A 19,810-nucleotide genomic window follows, 5' to 3' on the forward strand; every position below is an offset into this window, starting at 1 on the left:
ATTTCCCAACTTCTCAAAAGGTTTTTACAGCAATACTCTTTACAATTTTTCTCTATCCACCTTTTTCATGTAGTGGCGGAAAAAAATTAGAGACATGGAAAACACATATGAACTGAACCATCATTAAACTTCAAAATAATGAAAAAAAAGAAATAACTAGGCTTTAACTGTCTGTGCTAACAAATTAGATATTATCTTACCAGCTGCTGTTTATAAGCAGAATACTAAACAGGATCAAGATGTTAAGCGGTACACTTATTATTGCCTGTTTATTGGTGATGGTAACAACCATAGCGCTAGTAGCAGTGCAGAAGGCATCGTCCAAGACAGGGGTCAAGCAAAAAAGTTATCAACCATCTGTCGTAATCGCAGGTCCTCAAAATTCTGGTAAAACTAGCTTGTTTACGTTGCTGACCACTGATTCGGTAAGACCAACTGTTGTTTCTCAAGAACCGTTATCAGCGGCGAGTTACGATGGTTCTGGTATAACTCTGGTGGACTTTCCAGGTCATGTAAAGTTGCGCTATAAACTCTCCGAATACTTGAAAACAAGAGCCAAGTTTGTTAAAGGGTTGATATTTATGGTGGATTCCACAATTGATCCTAAGAAATTAACCACAACCGCTGGGTTCTTGGTAGACGTATTATCAATCACTGAATCTAGCTGCGAGAACGGTATTGATATCTTGATTGCATGCAATAAAAGCGAATCGTTCACTGCAAGACCACCATCAAAGATCAAAGATGCTTTAGAAAATGAAATTCAAAAGGTTATTGAAAGAAGAAAAAAATCGTTGAACGAAGTTGAAAGAAAAATTAATGAAGAAGATGATGCAGAGAACGGTCTTGACATTTTGCAGTCAGCCAACGGGTTCAAGTTCGCAAATTTGGAGGGATCTGTAGTTGCCTTTGAGGGCAGTGTTAATAAGAGAAAAATTTCCAAATGGCGCGAATGGATAGATGAGAGACTGTAATATAATCATGATTTATAGGCTAGACAAAAAGATAGATAGTTTATAAACAAGCACAAATATAGGCCTAAGTTTCACGCCCATAAGAAAAAAAAAAGGTAGACTTACCAGAAGTGCAATATCGAAATAACTAAATTGATTGTAAAAAACACTCACGATGGGGGTCGAACCCATAATCTTCTGATTAGAAGTCAGACGCGTTGCCATTACGCCACGCGAGCATATATTCTGTTGAGACTATTAATCTCATGGGAGATAGTAATACTATAGTACCATCGAATAAATTTGATATGATCTGAAGGCTAAGTTTGTCGTAGGATGTATTTTTGTTGGAACGAGTGAAAATTAATAGTGCTGGAATGAAATTCTAATATCATCTATTTAGTATTATATTATAACATGCGGCGCTACCATGAGAATTGGGTGAATAATTAGATAATTGTTGGGATTCCATTGTTACTAAAGGCTATATATTAGGTATACGTAGTATATCAGAAGTTTTCATCAAGGATATGAGAATTCACAAAAGGGAATCGATAGTTCTACATAGTGTTATTATTTTATCTTCTTTCTTTTTACATGTTGTCATTCATTATCCTATTACAGCATCAATCCTTGCGTCTCAGCTTCCACTAAATTTGATGACTGTTTCTCAATATTTAAGTCATCTTCTTTCACCGCATGTGATATTATACTACTAAATAAATGACATTAGAATTTCATTCCAACATCATTGTTGGAACATTAATGTTAACTTGAGTTGCTATAGTAACAATATGAATGTTTACATCGTATACTAATTGTTAGAATAGTGACTTATTATTCGGAATCTCTAAATTCTTCGGTAATTATTGAAGAAATCAGACGCAATACGTCATTCATGGAAAATGATATGTGACTATGAGATAATATGGGCGCAGTAATGTTAAAGCTCTACTACTTGAACGATTAACTTGACATATACATATATAAGGATATGAGTCATTATATTGAAACTACAGTAAATGGTCTCATCATTATTATATTCATGTTTAATATGACCCATCGGCGTGTGTTTTATATATCTCTCTTATATAGTATAAGAAGATCAGCCTTAATTCTCAATTAACACTACATCCTAACTACTAATTATCGATACTAATGTACATTTCATATACGTTCACGTATGATTGTGCCTAATTGTAGAATATGAAGGGTTATATAAGCAGTTCAGACAGTACTACAGTCGAGTTAGAGATCTGATAATTGAATCTTGGGGTGGTAGTTATATACATGAGTAATATGAGCCGTCAGATTAAATATATTCGAACTACCTGACCTATTATGTTGGTCATCCTTAAGATGGAACAATCAGCGCACGTTTTATATACCTCTTTTACATTGTATAAGGAAATCCGTTTCTGTTCCTCATTTATACTAATAATAATTATCAACAGTTATAAATTTGCGGAGCTCCGTTATTTACACTTTTTTCTCTTCTTTGTTGTTCATATTTGGCCAGGCAACATCTTTGTATTTATGGTCTCCGATAATAGCTGTTTATGTAGGCCCTAAATCAAACTATTCATTAATGGTATTCTCGCAATTAACATAACGGCGGGAATTGAAAAGGCCGAGAGAGGCATATAATATAATCGTGTCAAAAAAACGTTATCTTGACTGTATATAGCTACTTAACCTGAGAAAATAAACTATACACGTCTATATCATTGATATATTCAGTAAGAAAAATGGAGGGAAAAAGAAATCATCAAATCATTCATTCTTCACTTATTTCTTACCTTGGTTGGCAACGGCAGCGGCACCAGCAGCGGCAGCTTCTGGGTCCAAGTAGTAAGATGGCTTAGATGGCTTCAAGTTTTCATCCAATTCGAAAACCAATGGGATACCAGTTGGAATGTTCAACTTAGCAATGTCAGCATCGGAGATACCTTCCAAGTGCTTAACTAAACCTCTCAAGGAGTTACCGTGAGCAGCGACCATGACGGTCTTACCGCTCAACAAGTCCTTGGCAATGACATCTTGCCAGTATGGCAACAATCTGTCAATAACCAAAGCCAAAGATTCGGTTTCTGGCAAGACATTTGGGTCAACGTACTTGTATCTTTCATCACCCTTTTGAGAGAATGGAGAGGAAGCGTCGATTGGTGGAGGTGGGACATCGAAAGATCTTCTGTAGGTGTTGAATTTTTCTTCACCAAACTTCTTCAAAGTTTCGGCCTTGTCCTTACCTTGTAAATCACCGTAGTGTCTTTCGTTCAATCTCCAGGATCTGTTGACTGGGATCCACAATCTGTCAGCCTTTTCCAAAGCAATGTTAGCGGTTTGGATAGCTCTGGACAACTTAGAAGTGTACAAGACATCTGGGTAGACCTTCTTTTCCTTCAACAATTCACCGGCTCTAGCGGCTTCTTGTTGACCCTTGGCAGACAATTTAACATCAACCCAACCGGTGAATAAGTTCTTTTCGTTCCATTCGGATTGACCGTGTCTAACTAAAACTAACTTTGGCATTATTGTAATATGTATGTGTTTGTTTGGATACTTTAAAAGAAATATCAAAAAGAATATTAAGAAGGGAAGGAAATACACTAGAGGTAAGAAGAAGTAAGAGGGAAGAAGAAAATCTGTTGTTTATTTCTTCTTTGTTATATAACAAACCCAAGTAGCAATTTGGCCATACATTAAAAATGAGAATCGCCCTCCCTGGCAACAGCCACAACTCGGTACTATTGTTCATCACGATCATGAAACTCGCTGTCAGCTGAAATTTCACCTCAGTGGATCTCTCTTTTTATTCTTCATCGTTCCACTAACCTTTTTCCATCAGCTGGCAGGGAACGGAAAGTGGAATCCCGGTTGGCGAGCATCCTCTTTTCTTTGAGAAAAGAAGAAGCTTGTGTGTGGGTGCGCGCGCAAGCATCTTTCCGCATTAAGAAATAAACCACAAAGGTTACTTATACATCATTATGGCTATATATATATATATATATATATATAGCCATAATATATATATTACGTGTGATCGAAACCATCGCGCATGTGCTTTTACATTTATTTGCCGAAGAGCTTAGCGAAGACCTCTCCAACACGGTCATTTAGATCTGTGGTCTGCATTGCACGTCCCTTAGCCTTAAACCCTAGGCGGGAACACTCTCGTGTGATTGTGCAGCCTGCGTAACAACTCAACATAGCATAATCTGTCCAGTTTTTCAAAGATTTATCGCTAGACGATTCCCCTTTTTCTTCTTGTTCGCAAATCTTAAAATCATACATTGCACGACTGAATGCAAGCATGCATGATATGGCTCCTGTCAAAGTATCCCCTTGACCGCCCACTCTCTTGTTGCTACCCTCTTCGCTATTCGTCAACATGTCTTCTTCGCTGTTGGGTGAGAAGATCTTATCTGACTGGCCTTTCTCTACCACAATACAATTCAGTTCTTGTGCGATCAAGCTGCCCATCTCGGCGTGTGAGTCTCCCTTCTTGCCTATGGCATCACTTAATCTTTTAAATTCTACCACGTTGGGTGTCAAGATGACCCTGCCTTTAGGGTAGCTCTTCAGCATTTCTTTAACCTCGCTATCTTGAGTTACTAAATACAGTCCATCGGCATCAATTACTAATGGGATTTTACCCTCATGCTCTTCAAGTATATATCTTATGATATCCTTGATGGATTTTAACATTAGCGGGTCTCTTCCCAAACCAGGTCCAATCACTACAACATGGATCCTATCCAATAAAGAGTTAATTTTCTTTCTCTGTTCGTCCATATCAACATCTAATTTGGTATTACTCATACGAAGGTACGGATGAACCATTAAGTTTGGGGTGTACGATTTGATGACCGTACCAGCGTTGTATTCGCAGATGACATGTGTCAAATCACAACCCATCAAGGCCGTAGCATTGGCGCTGAAGTACGGTGCCCCTGTATAATCTTCGCATCCTCCGATAATGCAAACTCTCCCGCCGGATTGTCCCTTATGAAACTTGGGCAATAAAGGTGGTATGCACCTTTTCTGCGCCAATCTTATGAGTTCTCTATGAGACAGTTCTGCCAACATCTTAAGTTATATGGCAGTAATTGTACTAGTACGGTGTTATCAATAAATATGTACTAACAGCTATATACGAGCTATATACCTGTTCTCATCTCTACATATATAATCTATTGGATCACGTTGCAAGACCCATCACACCGCATCACATCACTCCCTATTCTGCCCTTTACAGCGAAAAGGAGTCGTGTGTGGGTGTGTGCTCCTTTTAACGATTTCAAGAATAATCATTTCCAGTATGCAGACTGGCAACAATAGGTGGATGAATTAGGTTAATTTACGATGACCTTCAGTATCCCTCCACGAAATGGCCAACTATCCCCCTCATTATGATGCTTATATCGTACATGGAACTTGCTACCCCTGACAATTCAAACTTTAAAGGCCTAAGGCCAAACAAGCGTAGGATCTATCGCTCGGAGTATTTCTCCGTTTGAAAAAAGAAGAGAAATAAGGGCCCTTGATTGGTGTCTTATCGAGAGAGGTACGTATATAAGAATACAGTTTGCCCGCAATGCCTCCTCTTCTCGTGTATTCTTAACTTTTCCTTCAGTACTAACGTTTTGAAACAAACATACCAACATTAATATAACGTATATAGGTATAGGTTAAAATAATATTCTAAAGTTAAAAAAATGTTCTCCAGATTATCCAGATCTCACTCAAAAGCATTACCGATTGCTCTAGGTACAGCTGCTATAGCAGCTGCTACTGCTTTCTATTTTGCCAACCGTAACCAGCATTCCTTTGTCTTTAATGAATCAAACAAAGTGTTTAAGGGTGATGACAAATGGATCGACTTGCCAATATCTAAAATAGAGGAAGAATCCCACGATACGAGAAGGTTTACTTTTAAGCTGCCTACTGAAGACTCGGAAATGGGTTTGGTTCTAGCATCTGCTCTGTTTGCCAAATTTGTCACACCAAAGGGTTCAAATGTGGTTAGACCATACACTCCCGTGAGTGAACTTTCCCAAAAGGGTCATTTCCAGTTGGTCGTCAAGCATTATGAAGGCGGTAAGATGTCCTCGCACTTGTTCGGTCTAAAACCAAATGACACCGTTTCCTTTAAGGGCCCTATTATGAAATGGAAGTGGCAACCTAATCAGTTCAAGTCAATAACTTTGTTAGGTGCAGGTACAGGTATCAATCCTCTATACCAATTGGCTCACCATATAGTCGAAAACCCAAACGATAAGACCAAAGTTAACTTGCTGTACGGGAATAAGACACCTCAAGACATTTTACTAAAGAAGGAGTTGGATGAATTGAAGGAGAAGCATCCCGACAAGTTCGATGTTACTTACTTTGTTGACGACAAGCAAGATGTCCAAGATTTTGATGGCGAAACCGGTTTCATTTCCAAAGATTTCATTCAAGAGCATGTGCCAGGTCCAAAGGAAGACACACATTTATTTGTCTGCGGTCCCCCACCATTCATGAATGCTTACTCAGGTGAGAAGAAATCACCTAAGGACCAAGGCGAATTGATTGGTATCTTAAACAATTTGGGCTACTCTAAGGACCAAGTTTTCAAGTTTTAAGCATGGAAGAAAAAATAGATATTCTTGTTTATTTTGGATCGTTTGAAGGAATTTAGTAAATGTATAAAATATATATATTCATGTGCATCATCAAAGGTTCTTTCAAAAAGACTTGATTTAAATTTTTGATATGGTAGGAACACATAATAGAGAAATATCTCTTAAGTCATGAATTTGGAGATAAATTCCTTAGTCTGTCCTATCTCATCTTTCTGGATGTCTAAAGTGTATGCAGGAATGGCAAATTTTTCCCAATCAATAGCCTTACCTTCCCTTTCTCTGGATTGAGATAGTTCCATCCAATCGATGCTGTCAAATGGTTTACTACTCAGCAAATTCTCATTTTTTTGCCAAGTCACCAAATTATTGATAAATTCAGGATCCCAGAACATACGGTGATCCTTGTCCTTCCATGAAACATGCGACGTATCCGGTTCTACTTCTACAATTTCTAACCAACGTCTCCTTGGCAAGCACTTGTCCAATGCCAAGAACCTTGTATCGTCGTATCTAGAATCACGCTCATCCTCTTCCTGGTCATTTGCAATACCGCACCTTTCATCATCGTCACTAGATAAATCTAAATCAATTTCATTATTATTTTTTTTTGTCCTTGACGTTGACGTGTTTGGCGATTGATGGCTCCTTTTATTATGTTTAATGGATGCCAAGAACCTGACGTGCAGATGAGCGCTCAGCCACCATTGAGGGCGCAAATCTCTTAATAGTTGCCAGGTCACTGGACTCCCCAGTTCTCCCTTCTTAATATCTTGTTCAAAAAAAGGTTTAAACTTTAATAAGTGTTTAACATTACCATGATAAACGACTCCATTGGGCCAATCATGGCTCAGCATAATATCAATACGATGCTTTATCATAAAAAGGGGAGCAATATCAGACAGTCTTACATGATACAAATTCCTTATATTAGCTTTCCAATTGTTATTTTCTAGGTCATTCCAACTTGGCCGTTCCTTATTAAAATCCCACTCTTTCCATATTCCACTTAATGACCCTATCCTTATGCCTCTAAACCATATAACGTTAGAATATCCCATATAGAAAATGTTTTTTGCTGCGTAGCCACCATGTGGCAAAAGCATTAAATGTCTCATAGACTCGTGATTGCCGCCAATGAAAATAGTAGGGACAGGAGCTTCGATTTCGTTATTGTAGTATGATATAAAATCACCGAGTCTTTGGTATTTGGGTGGTATGGCTATTGATTTGAAATCCTGACCACCACGAATACTTTGAAAATCTCCAAGAATAATTAATAGATCGATGGGAGTCTTTGCATGAATTCGTGCCACTTCTTTATAAATTTGATTTAGCTGACCATGACAGCATCCTTGTACAGCAATTCGTAATTTAGTCATGTGTAAAGCAATAAACGTCCGTGCACATTCATCTTTAGCTTCATATTTTATTCGCCATAAGATCTTTTCCTGCTCGTTTTTTGTAAGGGCTAGAAAAGTATACATCTGCCAATGATGAGAAAAAATTAAAATGCAATAAGAGTAAAAGAGACGCCTTATAAAAAAAAATGAAATTAATAAATAAATAAATAAATAGTAAGTTAATAAATAACTAAATAAATAGAGTATGTATAAGAAGAAACTTTATGTAAATGTATATTGATAGATATATATACAAATTAGTGAGTCAGTGGTAAGTAGGTGCAAACGCACAAAAAAAGTGCAAGTAAAGAAGGGTATGACATTCTTTTCTGTAACATACAAATGAAAATCAAAACTAGTAGGCTCTTACAGTTGGAGGTACAGAGGGACATTCCTTTTCGTCCAATGTATGATCGATAACCTTCCTGTACTTCAAAGTTACTGGGGCAGCGACGTCCTTTTGCCAAGATAAAGTGTGCTTCATCCAATGCTCATCATCTCTATTTGGATAATCTTCTCTTGCATGAGCACCACGGGATTCCTTTCTATTAGCGGCAGAAACAGCAGTTTGTGAGGCACAAGTTAGCAAGTTTTGTAGCTCCAATGTTTCGACCAAATCAGAATTCCAAATCATTGATCTGTCCGTCGTCTTGACGTCATCAAAAGTCTTCTCCACCGCAGTAATGTTCCGGACACCTTCATCCAAAGATGATTGTGTTCTAAAGACGGAAACATCCTTTTGCATTGTTTGCTTCATATTCATTCTAATTTCTGCCGTAGTTCTTGATCCATTAGCATTTCTCAGTTTATCCAAGTTTGCGATGGATTCTTTACCCAAATCGGAAGGTAGTGGTTTGTGTGGCAACCCAGGTTGTAAAGTGTCAGCGACCGTATGGGCAACAGCACGACCAAAGACAACAAGATCCAATAAAGAATTGGCACCCAATCTATTGGCACCATGGACAGAAACACATGCGGCTTCACCACACGCCATTAAACCAGGGATGGCCTTGTCTTCACCCGTTTCTTCGTCGATGGTTAATGCTTCACCATTCCACTTCGTAGGGATACCACCCATGTTATAGTGCACGGTAGGAATAATTGGAATAGGCTCCTTGGTAACGTCTACACCAGCAAAAATGGCTGCTGTTTCAGAAATACCTGGCAATCTTTCCTTCAAAACTTCCGGAGGTAGATGGCTCAATTGCAAGTACATGTGGTCCTTTTTCTTACCAACACCTCTGCCTTCTCTGATCTCCATGGTGATTGCTCTGGAAACGACATCTCTACAAGCTAAATCCTTAGCCGTAGGAGCATAACGTTCCATAAATCTTTCACCCTCAGAATTTACCAAAAAGCCACCTTCACCACGAGCACCTTCAGTGATTAAACAACCAGACCCATATATACCTGAAGGATGGAATTGGACAAACTCTAAATCTTGCAAGGGGAAACCAGCACGCGAAACCATGGCATTACCATCACCCGTGCATGTGTGAGCGGAAGTACAAGAGAAGTATGCCCTACCATAGCCACCAGTGGCAATGATGGTCTTGTGTGCTCTGAATCTGTGGATGGTACCATCTTCCTGATTATAAGCAATGACACCCACGACCTCGCCATTATGGGTCAACAGATCGAGGGCGAAGTATTCGATGAAAAAATGTGTGTCATGTCTTAAAGCTTGGCCGTAAAGCGTGTGCAAAAGGGCATGTCCTGTCCTGTCCGCGACAGCACAAGTTCTGTAAGCCTGAGCACCCTTACCGTACTCCTTGGTCTGACCACCGAAAGCCCTTTGGTAGATCTTACCGTTTTCAGTTCTTGAGAAAGGTACACCGTAGTGTTCCAGTTCGATGATCGATTTGGGCGCCTCTCTAGTCATGTAATGGATGGAGTCCTGGTCACCCAGCCAATCAGACCCCTTCACAGTGTCGTACATATGCCATTTCCAGTTATCTTTGTGCATATTTCCCAAAGCGGCATTGATACCACCTTGGGCAGCAACAGTATGGGATCTGGTAGGGAAAAGCTTGGATATGCAAGCAGTCTTGTAGCCCGCCTCGGCAAGACCAAAGGCGGCTCTAAGACCAGCACCACCGGCACCAATTACCACACAGTCATACTCGTGGTCTATTATGTGGTATTTCCCGTCTGCAGACCTGGACGCGGAACCGTCTATAGAGCCCTGTGTTTGGCGCACCAAAGCTGACGATGCAAATGTCCTTGTGTTCCTGAGCAAAGCCAACTTGGAGAGCGCTGATTTCTTTAGCGATAGCATCTTCAATCTCGTTCTTCTTCGTTACTATGAATTTAGATTTTTTTTCTTTCTTTCTTTTTTATCTTCAATAAGGGGTTGGAGGGGAGAGATTACTGAAAGAGAATATGGAAAGTGCGAAATACACTATTAATTGATTGTATTGTGTTTACTAATCCGGTGGTGCTAACTAAGCTTCAAATCGCCTCGACATGGGAAAAGGTCAGGGTCGAGGATGCCAGAATATATAACGGGTTTGTGCAAACAAACAGCCAATAGAAGAGGCCCAGATCCCTTGGTCCAGCGGTTGCTCGGCGCCGCGTTCTGCGCTGTGATTGGTCCACCCCGCCCTCAAAGCCGTGACTCCATAACGACCACCAGAAAGCTTGGTACCTGGCGATAGAGGATGGTCAACCTCCGGTACCTTCGGGAGCTACTTTGAGTACAGAATAGTGTATTTAGGACTAGCGTATGAGCGAATCTTTATAAAGCTGACAGTATCACTGAAGGAAAGTGAGAATTGGTGGAAGTACAGGATTACCCGGATGAATGTTTTTCTCGTATTACTATTGTGCTCGTGAGGCTATGAAATAAGAACGATCGATGGTTAGTGGTGATAGAGGGGAAGGGAAAGGTTATGGAAAAGTGCAGAAGAGGATTGCATTGTGGATATGAAGCGCAAAGAGGTTTTAAATGTCTCTGGAAGGATGCAGAGCAACAACGACGAAAAAAAGAATAACAATACAGCGACAGGAGGCAGCAACGGAATCTCGCATGCATCTGACTCACCTTTAACGGACGCCAGCGATGGTAATAGTAACAGTAATAGCAGAAGCAGAAGCAGGAGCAGAAAATCTAGTGGAGCTACAGGCGGTCTGCTGAAAAAGCCACCACTACTTGTAAACAATGAAGCGGTGCATGCTAGCGTACCCGCCGCGTCACACAATACCGCCAACAACGGTACGCTTGACGTGAGCATAAACAATCCTGACCCACAGGTAGTAGATGCTGTGGCACGCCACTTGATAAGAAACCCGACTAACAGCCTACATTTGCAAGGAGGGGACATCACAAGAGATTTGTACAAGTGGACAAACGAACACCCTTCGTCTCCATCGCAGTACCAGTACCCGAATCAGCCTGCGCTTTCCACCTCAATACCTTCACAGGCACCCTCATTCTCGAATCGTAAAAGATCTATGAGTTTTTCTGCCGCTTCTATAGCGTCATCATCTCACCTCAATAACAACCCAGAGGCGAATGCGAATCCTCTGGCGGGAATAGGCCTGGCACCCGCGCCGATGACACACGAAGAAATCAGGGCTCCTGGCGGGTTCAGAAGATCTTTCATAATACAGAAACACAGGAAACACAATGTCGATGCACCTATACCGAATTTCTTCACTAGGAACTTTATCGAATTTTTGACCTTGTATGGCCACTTTGCTGGTGAAGATTTGTCGGAAGAAGAGGAAGAGGAAGAAACTGAAGAAGAGCCAGAGGAGGAAGCTTTGGAAACGGAAAGCACCCAGCTGATTTCTCGTGAACATGGGCGCCATCCTCACAAATCATCTACAGTGAAAGCAGTGCTGCTCCTGTTGAAGTCGTTTGTTGGGACAGGTGTGCTTTTCCTACCCAAGGCTTTTCATAATGGCGGTTGGGGGTTTAGTGCTCTTTGCCTGCTCTCGTGTGCCCTCATTTCTTATGGATGCTTCGTATCATTGATTACCACCAAGGACAAAGTAGGCGTAGATGGGTACGGTGACATGGGTCGGATACTTTATGGGCCCAAGATGAAATTCGCCATTCTTTCATCCATCGCCTTGTCACAAATCGGCTTCTCTGCTGCATATACAGTCTTCACTGCAACTAATTTGCAGGTTTTTTGTGAGAATTTCTTCCATTTGAAACCGGGCAGCATCAATCTAGCCACCTATATCTTTGCGCAAGTGCTCGTCTTTGTCCCACTATCTTTGACAAGAAACATTGCAAAGTTGAGTGGGACCGCGTTGATAGCAGACCTGTTTATTCTATTGGGATTGGTGTATGTTTACGTTTACTCCATTTATTACATCACTGTCAATGGTGTTGCATCCGATACAATGCTCATGTTCAATAAGGCGGACTGGTCCTTGTTCATCGGTACTGCCATATTCACCTTTGAAGGGATAGGTCTACTTATCCCCATTCAGGAGTCAATGAAACACCCGAACCATTTCCGGCCATCGTTGTCCGCGGTGATGTGTATTGTAGCAGTGATTTTCATATCGTGTGGCCTCTTATGCTACGCAGCTTTCGGATCAGATGTTAAGACTGTTGTTTTATTGAATTTTCCGCAGGATACTCCCTATACTCTTACTGTTCAACTACTGTATGCATTAGCCATTTTGTTATCTACGCCGCTGCAGTTATTTCCCGCGATACGTATTTTGGAAAATTGGACTTTTCCCTCAAATGCATCTGGTAAATACAACTCGAAAGTCAAATGGTTAAAGAACTATTTTCGTTGCGCTATTGTCGTTTTGACATCCATCCTCGCATGGGTAGGCGCCAACGATTTGGACAAATTTGTTTCGCTGGTGGGCTCCTTTGCATGTATCCCATTGATCTACATATACCCGCCATTGCTGCACTACAAGGCTTCCATTATATCTGGAACCTCAAGAGCAAGACTTCTTCTGGATTTAATTGTCATAGTATTTGGAGTCGCTGTCATGGCCTACACGTCATGGCAAACCATTAAAATGTGGAGCCAATAAACCGCCACTTCTGGCCACGTACGTCCATATACAGACACATATATAATTATTTATGTATGACACGTTATCTATATGCATCTAGAACATGCATGTCTTGTTTAATCATGATTTGTATAAGTGCACTATTCTTGCGGGCCCACTTGGTACGGCTGGATTTACCCGGACTTTTTTATAAGGTATAGTGAGTAGAGTTACCGAATTTTGCCACCCGTGAAAACTAGACTCGCATACAGTTTACCATACAAAGGACTAATATGTACACATTTTTAAAGGAGATGGGAATTCAAAGAAAACTAATTGAGATATTTTTTTAGGGCCATAGTAATAAATTAAGGAAGTTAGAAACTATATAGAATGCCACCAAAAGAAGACTGGGAAAAATACAAGGCGCCTTTGGAAGACGATGATAAAAAGCCTGATGATGACAAGATCGTACCCTTAACAGAAGGTGACATCCAAGTCTTGAAATCATATGGTGCTGCACCTTACGCAGCCAAATTGAAAAAAACTGAGAATGACTTAAAAGACATTGAAGCAAGAATCAAAGAGAAAGCCGGTGTCAAAGAAAGTGATACAGGGTTAGCACCCTCCCATCTATGGGATATTATGGGTGACAGGCAGAGATTGGGTGAAGAGCACCCCTTACAAGTTGCTCGTTGCACGAAAATCATCAAGGGAAACGGCGAAAATGATGATCCTACGACGGATAATACTAACAGCGGCAATAGCAACAGTAATAGCAATCAACAGCCTGCTGATGCAGATGAAGACGATGAAGACGCCAAGTACGTGATAAACCTAAAACAAATCGCCAAGTTTGTCGTTGGATTAGGTGAACGTGTTTCTCCAACAGATATAGAGGAAGGTATGCGTGTGGGTGTTGACAGATCGAAATATAACATTGAACTCCCATTGCCTCCAAGGATTGACCCATCAGTTACCATGATGACTGTTGAAGAAAAGCCTGACGTTACATATAGCGATGTCGGTGGCTGCAAAGACCAAATCGAAAAACTGAGAGAAGTTGTCGAATTGCCCTTACTATCTCCAGAAAGATTTGCTACTCTAGGTATTGATCCACCAAAGGGTATCTTATTATATGGCCCACCTGGTACTGGTAAGACACTATGTGCTCGTGCTGTGGCTAATAGAACTGATGCAACCTTCATTAGAGTCATTGGGTCTGAACTAGTGCAAAAATATGTTGGTGAAGGTGCTCGTATGGTAAGAGAATTATTTGAAATGGCCCGTACCAAAAAAGCTTGCATCATATTCTTCGATGAAATCGACGCTGTTGGTGGTGCTCGTTTTGATGATGGTGCTGGTGGTGATAATGAGGTTCAAAGAACTATGTTAGAATTAATTACACAGTTAGACGGGTTTGATCCTCGTGGTAACATTAAAGTAATGTTCGCCACCAATAGGCCCAACACTTTAGACCCTGCTCTATTGAGACCGGGTAGAATTGACCGTAAAGTGGAGTTTTCATTGCCTGACTTAGAAGGTCGCGCTAATATTTTCCGTATCCACTCTAAGTCAATGAGTGTGGAACGCGGTATCAGATGGGAACTTATCTCGAGGCTGTGTCCAAACTCTACTGGTGCAGAATTAAGATCCGTTTGCACAGAAGCTGGTATGTTTGCCATTAGAGCAAGAAGAAAGGTGGCCACTGAAAAAGATTTTCTAAAGGCTGTTGATAAAGTTATTAGCGGGTATAAGAAGTTCAGTTCCACGTCGCGTTATATGCAATACAATTGATCTCGATGTACTTTTTTATTATATATTATGAGAAGAATTAATAAAAAATAACAAATACAAGTACAACTATGGAAATACAAAGGATACGAGAGTATCCCATCAAATAAAGAAGAAAAGTGTATATAATGCAAAAAAAAATATCACGTTTATTATTATCATCATTATTACTGTTACTTTTACTATTAATGTCTTACTGAAATCAGTGGTGCCCTTATCTATCATTCCCACCAACTAACAAGTCCCATGCCATCTGTTTGACAACTACCTAGTAGGGCATATGCTGGAGGTTTTTCGTTCTGAGGAGTTTCTTCATTTTTCCCTTCAATCTCTTTCTCTAATTGAGCTCTTTCCTCCAATTCTCGTTCTTTGGGTGATTTAGGCTTCACGTCAACAAAGACTTCTCTTTCGATTCTAAATCTAATTTTTTCATTTACATCGAAGTATAGTTTTGTTTCTTCATCCATTGGCCAAATCCATGCACTTTCTTCAGGCGTATAATAGCACCCTTCAAATAACATATTCTGCGGAATAAAAATGTCGTCAAATATACCTAACAATGAAACTTTTATACCTTCTGCTGTACATTTAGAAATCCAACCAGTTACTATTTCACCTAAAAACGGTTTGAAGACGATGGCTCGAAATGTAACGTTAATATAGGAAGATCCATCGCCCGGCTTCAATTGGCCTTCTTCGACGGTTAATAGGTCGTAAATCGTAATACAAAGACCGACATTGGGAATAATCTTGTTGGCGAACTTATTATTTAACTGATGAGTGATTGCCGATATTGTATCGCGATGGAATTGATCAGGCGGGATTCGTACCAAGTCTGCAATTTTTGAGAGGATAAACATATTTCCTTGTTCAACAAATTTTCTAGTCTAGATAATGCCACAGAAATTTTTTATACTTTGCCTATTGTTTCTATTGAGCACTATTGTCATCTATATCCACATATGGTTAGAATATTCATTTGTAATATGAAATTAACGCATCCGTATAACGCGACTGAAAATTTGTCATATAAAAATTTTAAGCGATGAGCATCGGCTGAATAGTAATACCATGGACATCAAATCAGAGTTCTTTCCGAATCCTACGAGCAACCCAGTGCAGATATTCAAGGACTCTATAGGCGTATAAAAAAGCGAGAACATGTCGAAGAAATTTAGCTCAAAAAACTCCCAAAGATATGTGGTGGTGCACAGACCCCATGACGATCCTTCATTTTATGATACAGATGCATCTGCACATGTTTTGGTTCCTGTCTCCAATCCAAATAAGCCTTCTACAGAGGTGGATCTTCGAAAACAAGATGTGGGTTTGAAAAAACCAAAGGAGAACAAAGCTCACGTTGGGGAAGCTGCCTTATATGGTATTAATTTTGATGATTCTGAATATGATTATACACAACATTTGAAGCCAATAGGCCTTGACCCTGAGAACTCCATCTTCATAGCCTCCAAGGGCAAAGAACAGAGGGTGGGAAAAAAAAATATTGAAGATTTATTCATCGAACCTAAGTATAGACGTGATGAGATTGAGAAGGATGACGCACTACCTGTTTTTCAACGAGGCATGGCCAAGCCAGAATATTTACTGCACCAACAAGATACCACCGATGAGATTAGAGGTTTCAAACCTGATATGAATCCCGCATTAAGGGAGGTACTGGAAGCGTTAGAAGATGAAGCGTATGTTGTTAATGATGACGTTGTAGTTGAAGAAATCAGTAAAAAGGCACAAATCCAGAGCGATGACCTTGGAGAAGAAGAAAATGAAGATGATATTTTTGCACAACTACTAGGAAGCGGTGAGGCGAAGGATGAAGACGAATTTGAGGACGAATTTGATGAATGGGACATCGATAATGTAGAAAATTTCGAGGATGAACACTACGTGAAAGAGATGGCACAATTTGATAAAATCGAAAACCTGGAAGACTTGGAAAATATTGATTACCAAGCTGATGTTCGAAGATTCCAAAAGGATAAATCTACTCTAGAAAAGTATAATTCGGATGATGAGTTTTCTAATGCCGGTTTAGAAAGTGTCAATCCCTCTGAAGAGGAGGACATATTGGGTGAGCTGCCCTCTATCCAAGCCAAAAGCAAGACAGGGAAGAAGAACAGAAGGAGCCGTCAGAAGAAGGGTGCCATGTCTGATGTGTCCGGATTTTCTATGAGTTCAAGTGCCATTGCGCGTACAGAGACGATGACAGTGCTGGACGATCAGTACGATCAAATCATCAACGGTTACGAAAACTACGAGGAAGAACTAGAAGAGGACGAAGAACAGAATTATCAACCGTTTGACATGTCAGCAGAAAGATCTGACTTCGAGTCAATGCTTGATGACTTCTTGGACAACTACGAACTAGAGAGTGGTGGCCGTAAACTGGCTAAAAAGGATGAAGAAATTGAAAGACTGAAGGAAGCAGCAGACGAAGTTAGTAAAGGTAAACTGTCTCAGAGGAGGAATCGTGAAAGGCAAGAAAAAAAGAAGCTTGAGAAAGTCACCAATACACTAAGCAGCTTAAAATTCTAGAGAAATAGCATAAGATGAGAAAGCAATTACAATATAAGAAGTATGTAGACATGTATACTTGGCCAAATAACAAACAATTCATGCCAAAAAATGTGCAATATTCCGGGTAAGAAATATCGAGCGCGGCGGTGCTGTTTGTGGATTTCGGAGAAAGGGGGCGGAGGAAGGAGGTCGATTTATTATTATTCAAAATGTTAATGTTTTGATATAAAGAACACCGGTGTTTGTTACTTTAGAAAGTCCTTCAAATTTATAACCATTGGACTTACTGTCTTGTCTTAATCTTCGTATTCCAGAGATATTGTACATCTAACGAGGAAAGTAAATATATATATATTAATAGCAAGAAGAAAATGTCTAACGAAATTGAATTACTGCAGAAGCAAGTCTCTGAATTGCAAGATTTGGTCAAGAAGCAAAGTCTAATTATCTCGAAGACTGGAGAACGTGTCCTGGAGTTGCAATTAGCTAAACAAAAGCATGACGTGTCCGATTTTGACTCGAAATTTTCCAAATCCATCTCGAAGAAATCAGGGTCCACTACCCAATTCGATGCCACTGATTTCGCCACAAACGAAGACCTGGTGGAATTAGTCAAGGAACTACAGGGTGAGCTGAATTTCATCGAGGAAAGATCCATCAGAAGACTTGTCAACTCTTTGAAAAAGGAGGAAGATGACGTTATAGCGCCGCTACCTAATGCAGATGGTGATATCCCCGCCATTTCAGACGGTGTGTTCCCTAAGTCGTTGAAGGAATTTAAAGACATCTCAGACTTGAAGCTGATAAGACTCGCCAAATTCTACGAAAGATTGCCACCAACTTTAAAGGAACAGGAAGATTTCGAAAACTTCCTAGAAGGTAAGGTGGAGGCCTTTCATATTAACGAGACCACTGACGAAGAGATCTCCAAGGAATTGGAAAAATTCTCCAAAGATGAGCTAGATGATGCATTTAATGACGTTGCACGTTATCTAGGTCTCTCCCTTAGAAGAGGAACCGAAATATGGTAGGCAAAAAATAAAAAAATGGAAAAAGAACGAAGTAAGAGGACTTGAATTTCAGATCTTTCTCTCATATATGTATATATATATATATATATATATATATATATATATATATGCATAGTTTAGAGTACACTATAACAGGGTTCTTTAAATGAAGGCTATGTTTATGATATTACCGCCGTATCGCAGTGAAAGGATGTTATAGCGATGAAAAAACAAGAAAGAAATTGAAAGTTTTTCTCCTTCAAAAATGTTTTTATTTGTCGTTTTTGTTCGAATTCTGTATACTAGCAGACTTCTATATATTACTACGTTGTATACCATCCTCTATTCTTAAGCATCATCTACCTTTTGACCAAGTCCGTTCTGATTGGCTGCGGCAGCCCGCTCCTTTTTCCGCTCTAAGAGTTTGGTACTGATATAAATGTTCATTGATACTACGCCATCCAGATCCCCGCATATAAGTCTCAGAAACAGTCAAAAATTACCAATCATAAGCCTACGAATAATAAATGATGTCTGCAATGATGGTCAAGCTAGGACTGAATAAGTCGGTTTTACTACTGAAACCTTCTGTCTTCTCAAGAGCAGCTACTTTGAGCTCCTCGAGGAGGCTGCTTTTCAATACAGCCAGAACAAGTTTCCTTTCTACCTCACCATTGAAGAATGTTGCGACTGAAATGAACACTAAAGCAGCAATTGCTGAAGAGCAGATATTAAACAAACAAAGAGCAAAGAGACCTATTTCTCCACATCTGACCATTTACCAGCCGCAACTAACCTGGTACCTGTCATCTTTTCACCGTATCTCGTTAGTACTCATGGGGCTAGGCTTCTATTTGTTTACTATACTCTTTGGGGTGTCTGGTTTATTAGGCCTTGGATTGACTACTGACAAGGTGTCTAATTGGTACCATCAAAAGTTTTCCAAAATCACGGAATGGTCCATCAAGGGTTCCTTTGCTTACCTATTTGCTATTCACTATGGTGGCGCCATTAGACACTTGATTTGGGATGCAGCTAAGGAATTGACATTAAAGGGCGTTTACAAAACTGGTTACGCACTTATTGGCTTCACCGCCGTTCTCGGTACTTATTTATTAACTTTATGATTCTTGAAAGCGACGTACGTGTTTCTATACATATGTAAAAATAACAAATTATATATACATACTTATATATGACCCAATACCGCACTTATTTATTCTTTAAGCTTTATAGTCCAGGTTCCGAATAATACAAACCAATTTTTTACTGGGGGTACATTTTTTGAATTTCTTTTCTGCAAAGAACAATAGAGAAAATAAAAGGAACGAACAAGAGCAGGATAGGAAAAAGATAGAGTAAAAACAACCAAATTGAAACAAAGATAAGTGACTTCGCAGGTCTCAAGGTAATTATTTTCCGAATACTAGTCGAGGTTATTATTGATTACTTGGAACAAAAAGAAAAGCAAATATAAGCCGTTCATTTGTCCCTTGTATAAACTGAAGACAAGAAGA

The 19,810-nt window shown here is 39.8% G+C and overlaps 12 protein-coding genes and 1 non-coding gene across 13 annotated transcripts; 7 read left to right on the top strand and 6 right to left on the bottom strand.

The window, feature by feature from the left end:
- Positions 1–239: 239 nt before the first annotated feature.
- On the top strand, positions 240–974 carry SRP102 (Signal recognition particle receptor subunit beta; the record flags this gene model as incomplete). Its single annotated transcript, XM_033911589.1, has 1 exon — positions 240–974. One exon carries the CDS (start codon positions 240–242, stop codon positions 972–974), a length of 735 nt encoding a protein of 244 aa, XP_033767480.1.
- Positions 975–1,120: 146 nt separating this feature from the next.
- SPAR_Ktrna5R lies at positions 1,121–1,192 on the bottom strand. The gene has a single exon. It is a non-coding gene; the product is annotated as a tRNA-Arg (tRNA).
- Positions 1,193–2,741: 1,549 nt separating this feature from the next.
- On the bottom strand, positions 2,742–3,485 carry GPM1 (phosphoglycerate mutase GPM1; the record flags this gene model as incomplete). Its single annotated transcript, XM_033911590.1, has 1 exon — positions 2,742–3,485. One exon carries the CDS (start codon positions 3,483–3,485, stop codon positions 2,742–2,744), a length of 744 nt encoding a protein of 247 aa, XP_033767481.1.
- Positions 3,486–4,025: 540 nt separating this feature from the next.
- NNR2 (NADHX dehydratase) lies at positions 4,026–5,042 on the bottom strand (the record flags this gene model as incomplete). Its single annotated transcript, XM_033911591.1, has 1 exon — positions 4,026–5,042. The coding sequence occupies one exon, from the start codon at positions 5,040–5,042 to the stop codon at positions 4,026–4,028; it is 1,017 nt and encodes a 338-aa protein (XP_033767482.1).
- Positions 5,043–5,671: 629 nt separating this feature from the next.
- On the top strand, positions 5,672–6,580 carry MCR1 (cytochrome-b5 reductase; the record flags this gene model as incomplete). Its single annotated transcript, XM_033911592.1, has 1 exon — positions 5,672–6,580. One exon carries the CDS (start codon positions 5,672–5,674, stop codon positions 6,578–6,580), a length of 909 nt encoding a protein of 302 aa, XP_033767483.1.
- Positions 6,581–6,741: 161 nt separating this feature from the next.
- Positions 6,742–7,959, bottom strand: DBR1 (RNA lariat debranching enzyme; the record flags this gene model as incomplete). Its single annotated transcript, XM_033911593.1, has 1 exon — positions 6,742–7,959. The coding sequence occupies one exon, from the start codon at positions 7,957–7,959 to the stop codon at positions 6,742–6,744; it is 1,218 nt and encodes a 405-aa protein (XP_033767484.1).
- A 376-nt stretch (positions 7,960–8,335) lies between these two features.
- On the bottom strand, positions 8,336–10,258 carry SDH1 (succinate dehydrogenase flavoprotein subunit SDH1; the record flags this gene model as incomplete). Its single annotated transcript, XM_033911594.1, has 1 exon — positions 8,336–10,258. One exon carries the CDS (start codon positions 10,256–10,258, stop codon positions 8,336–8,338), a length of 1,923 nt encoding a protein of 640 aa, XP_033767485.1.
- Positions 10,259–10,905: 647 nt separating this feature from the next.
- On the top strand, positions 10,906–12,993 carry AVT3 (Avt3p; the record flags this gene model as incomplete). Its single annotated transcript, XM_033911595.1, has 1 exon — positions 10,906–12,993. One exon carries the CDS (start codon positions 10,906–10,908, stop codon positions 12,991–12,993), a length of 2,088 nt encoding a protein of 695 aa, XP_033767486.1.
- Positions 12,994–13,347: 354 nt separating this feature from the next.
- Positions 13,348–14,751, top strand: RPT1 (proteasome regulatory particle base subunit RPT1; the record flags this gene model as incomplete). The annotated part of the gene is made up of 1 exon (XM_033911596.1): positions 13,348–14,751. One exon carries the CDS (start codon positions 13,348–13,350, stop codon positions 14,749–14,751), a length of 1,404 nt encoding a protein of 467 aa, XP_033767487.1.
- Positions 14,752–14,969: 218 nt separating this feature from the next.
- Positions 14,970–15,608, bottom strand: RPC25 (DNA-directed RNA polymerase III subunit RPC25; the record flags this gene model as incomplete). Its single annotated transcript, XM_033911597.1, has 1 exon — positions 14,970–15,608. The coding sequence occupies one exon, from the start codon at positions 15,606–15,608 to the stop codon at positions 14,970–14,972; it is 639 nt and encodes a 212-aa protein (XP_033767488.1).
- Positions 15,609–15,909: 301 nt separating this feature from the next.
- On the top strand, positions 15,910–17,301 carry LTV1 (ribosome biogenesis protein LTV1; the record flags this gene model as incomplete). The annotated part of the gene is made up of 1 exon (XM_033911598.1): positions 15,910–17,301. The coding sequence occupies one exon, from the start codon at positions 15,910–15,912 to the stop codon at positions 17,299–17,301; it is 1,392 nt and encodes a 463-aa protein (XP_033767489.1).
- Positions 17,302–17,654: 353 nt separating this feature from the next.
- Positions 17,655–18,314, top strand: MRP8 (Mrp8p; the record flags this gene model as incomplete). The annotated part of the gene is made up of 1 exon (XM_033911599.1): positions 17,655–18,314. The coding sequence occupies one exon, from the start codon at positions 17,655–17,657 to the stop codon at positions 18,312–18,314; it is 660 nt and encodes a 219-aa protein (XP_033767490.1).
- Positions 18,315–18,823: 509 nt separating this feature from the next.
- On the top strand, positions 18,824–19,420 carry SDH3 (succinate dehydrogenase cytochrome b subunit SDH3; the record flags this gene model as incomplete). The annotated part of the gene is made up of 1 exon (XM_033911600.1): positions 18,824–19,420. One exon carries the CDS (start codon positions 18,824–18,826, stop codon positions 19,418–19,420), a length of 597 nt encoding a protein of 198 aa, XP_033767491.1.
- Between the last annotated feature and the right edge of the window lie 390 nt (positions 19,421–19,810).

The sequence above is a fragment of the Saccharomyces paradoxus genome, chromosome XI (genome assembly GCF_002079055.1).
Source record: "Saccharomyces paradoxus chromosome XI, complete sequence".
Taxonomy (NCBI): domain Eukaryota; kingdom Fungi; phylum Ascomycota; class Saccharomycetes; order Saccharomycetales; family Saccharomycetaceae; genus Saccharomyces; species Saccharomyces paradoxus.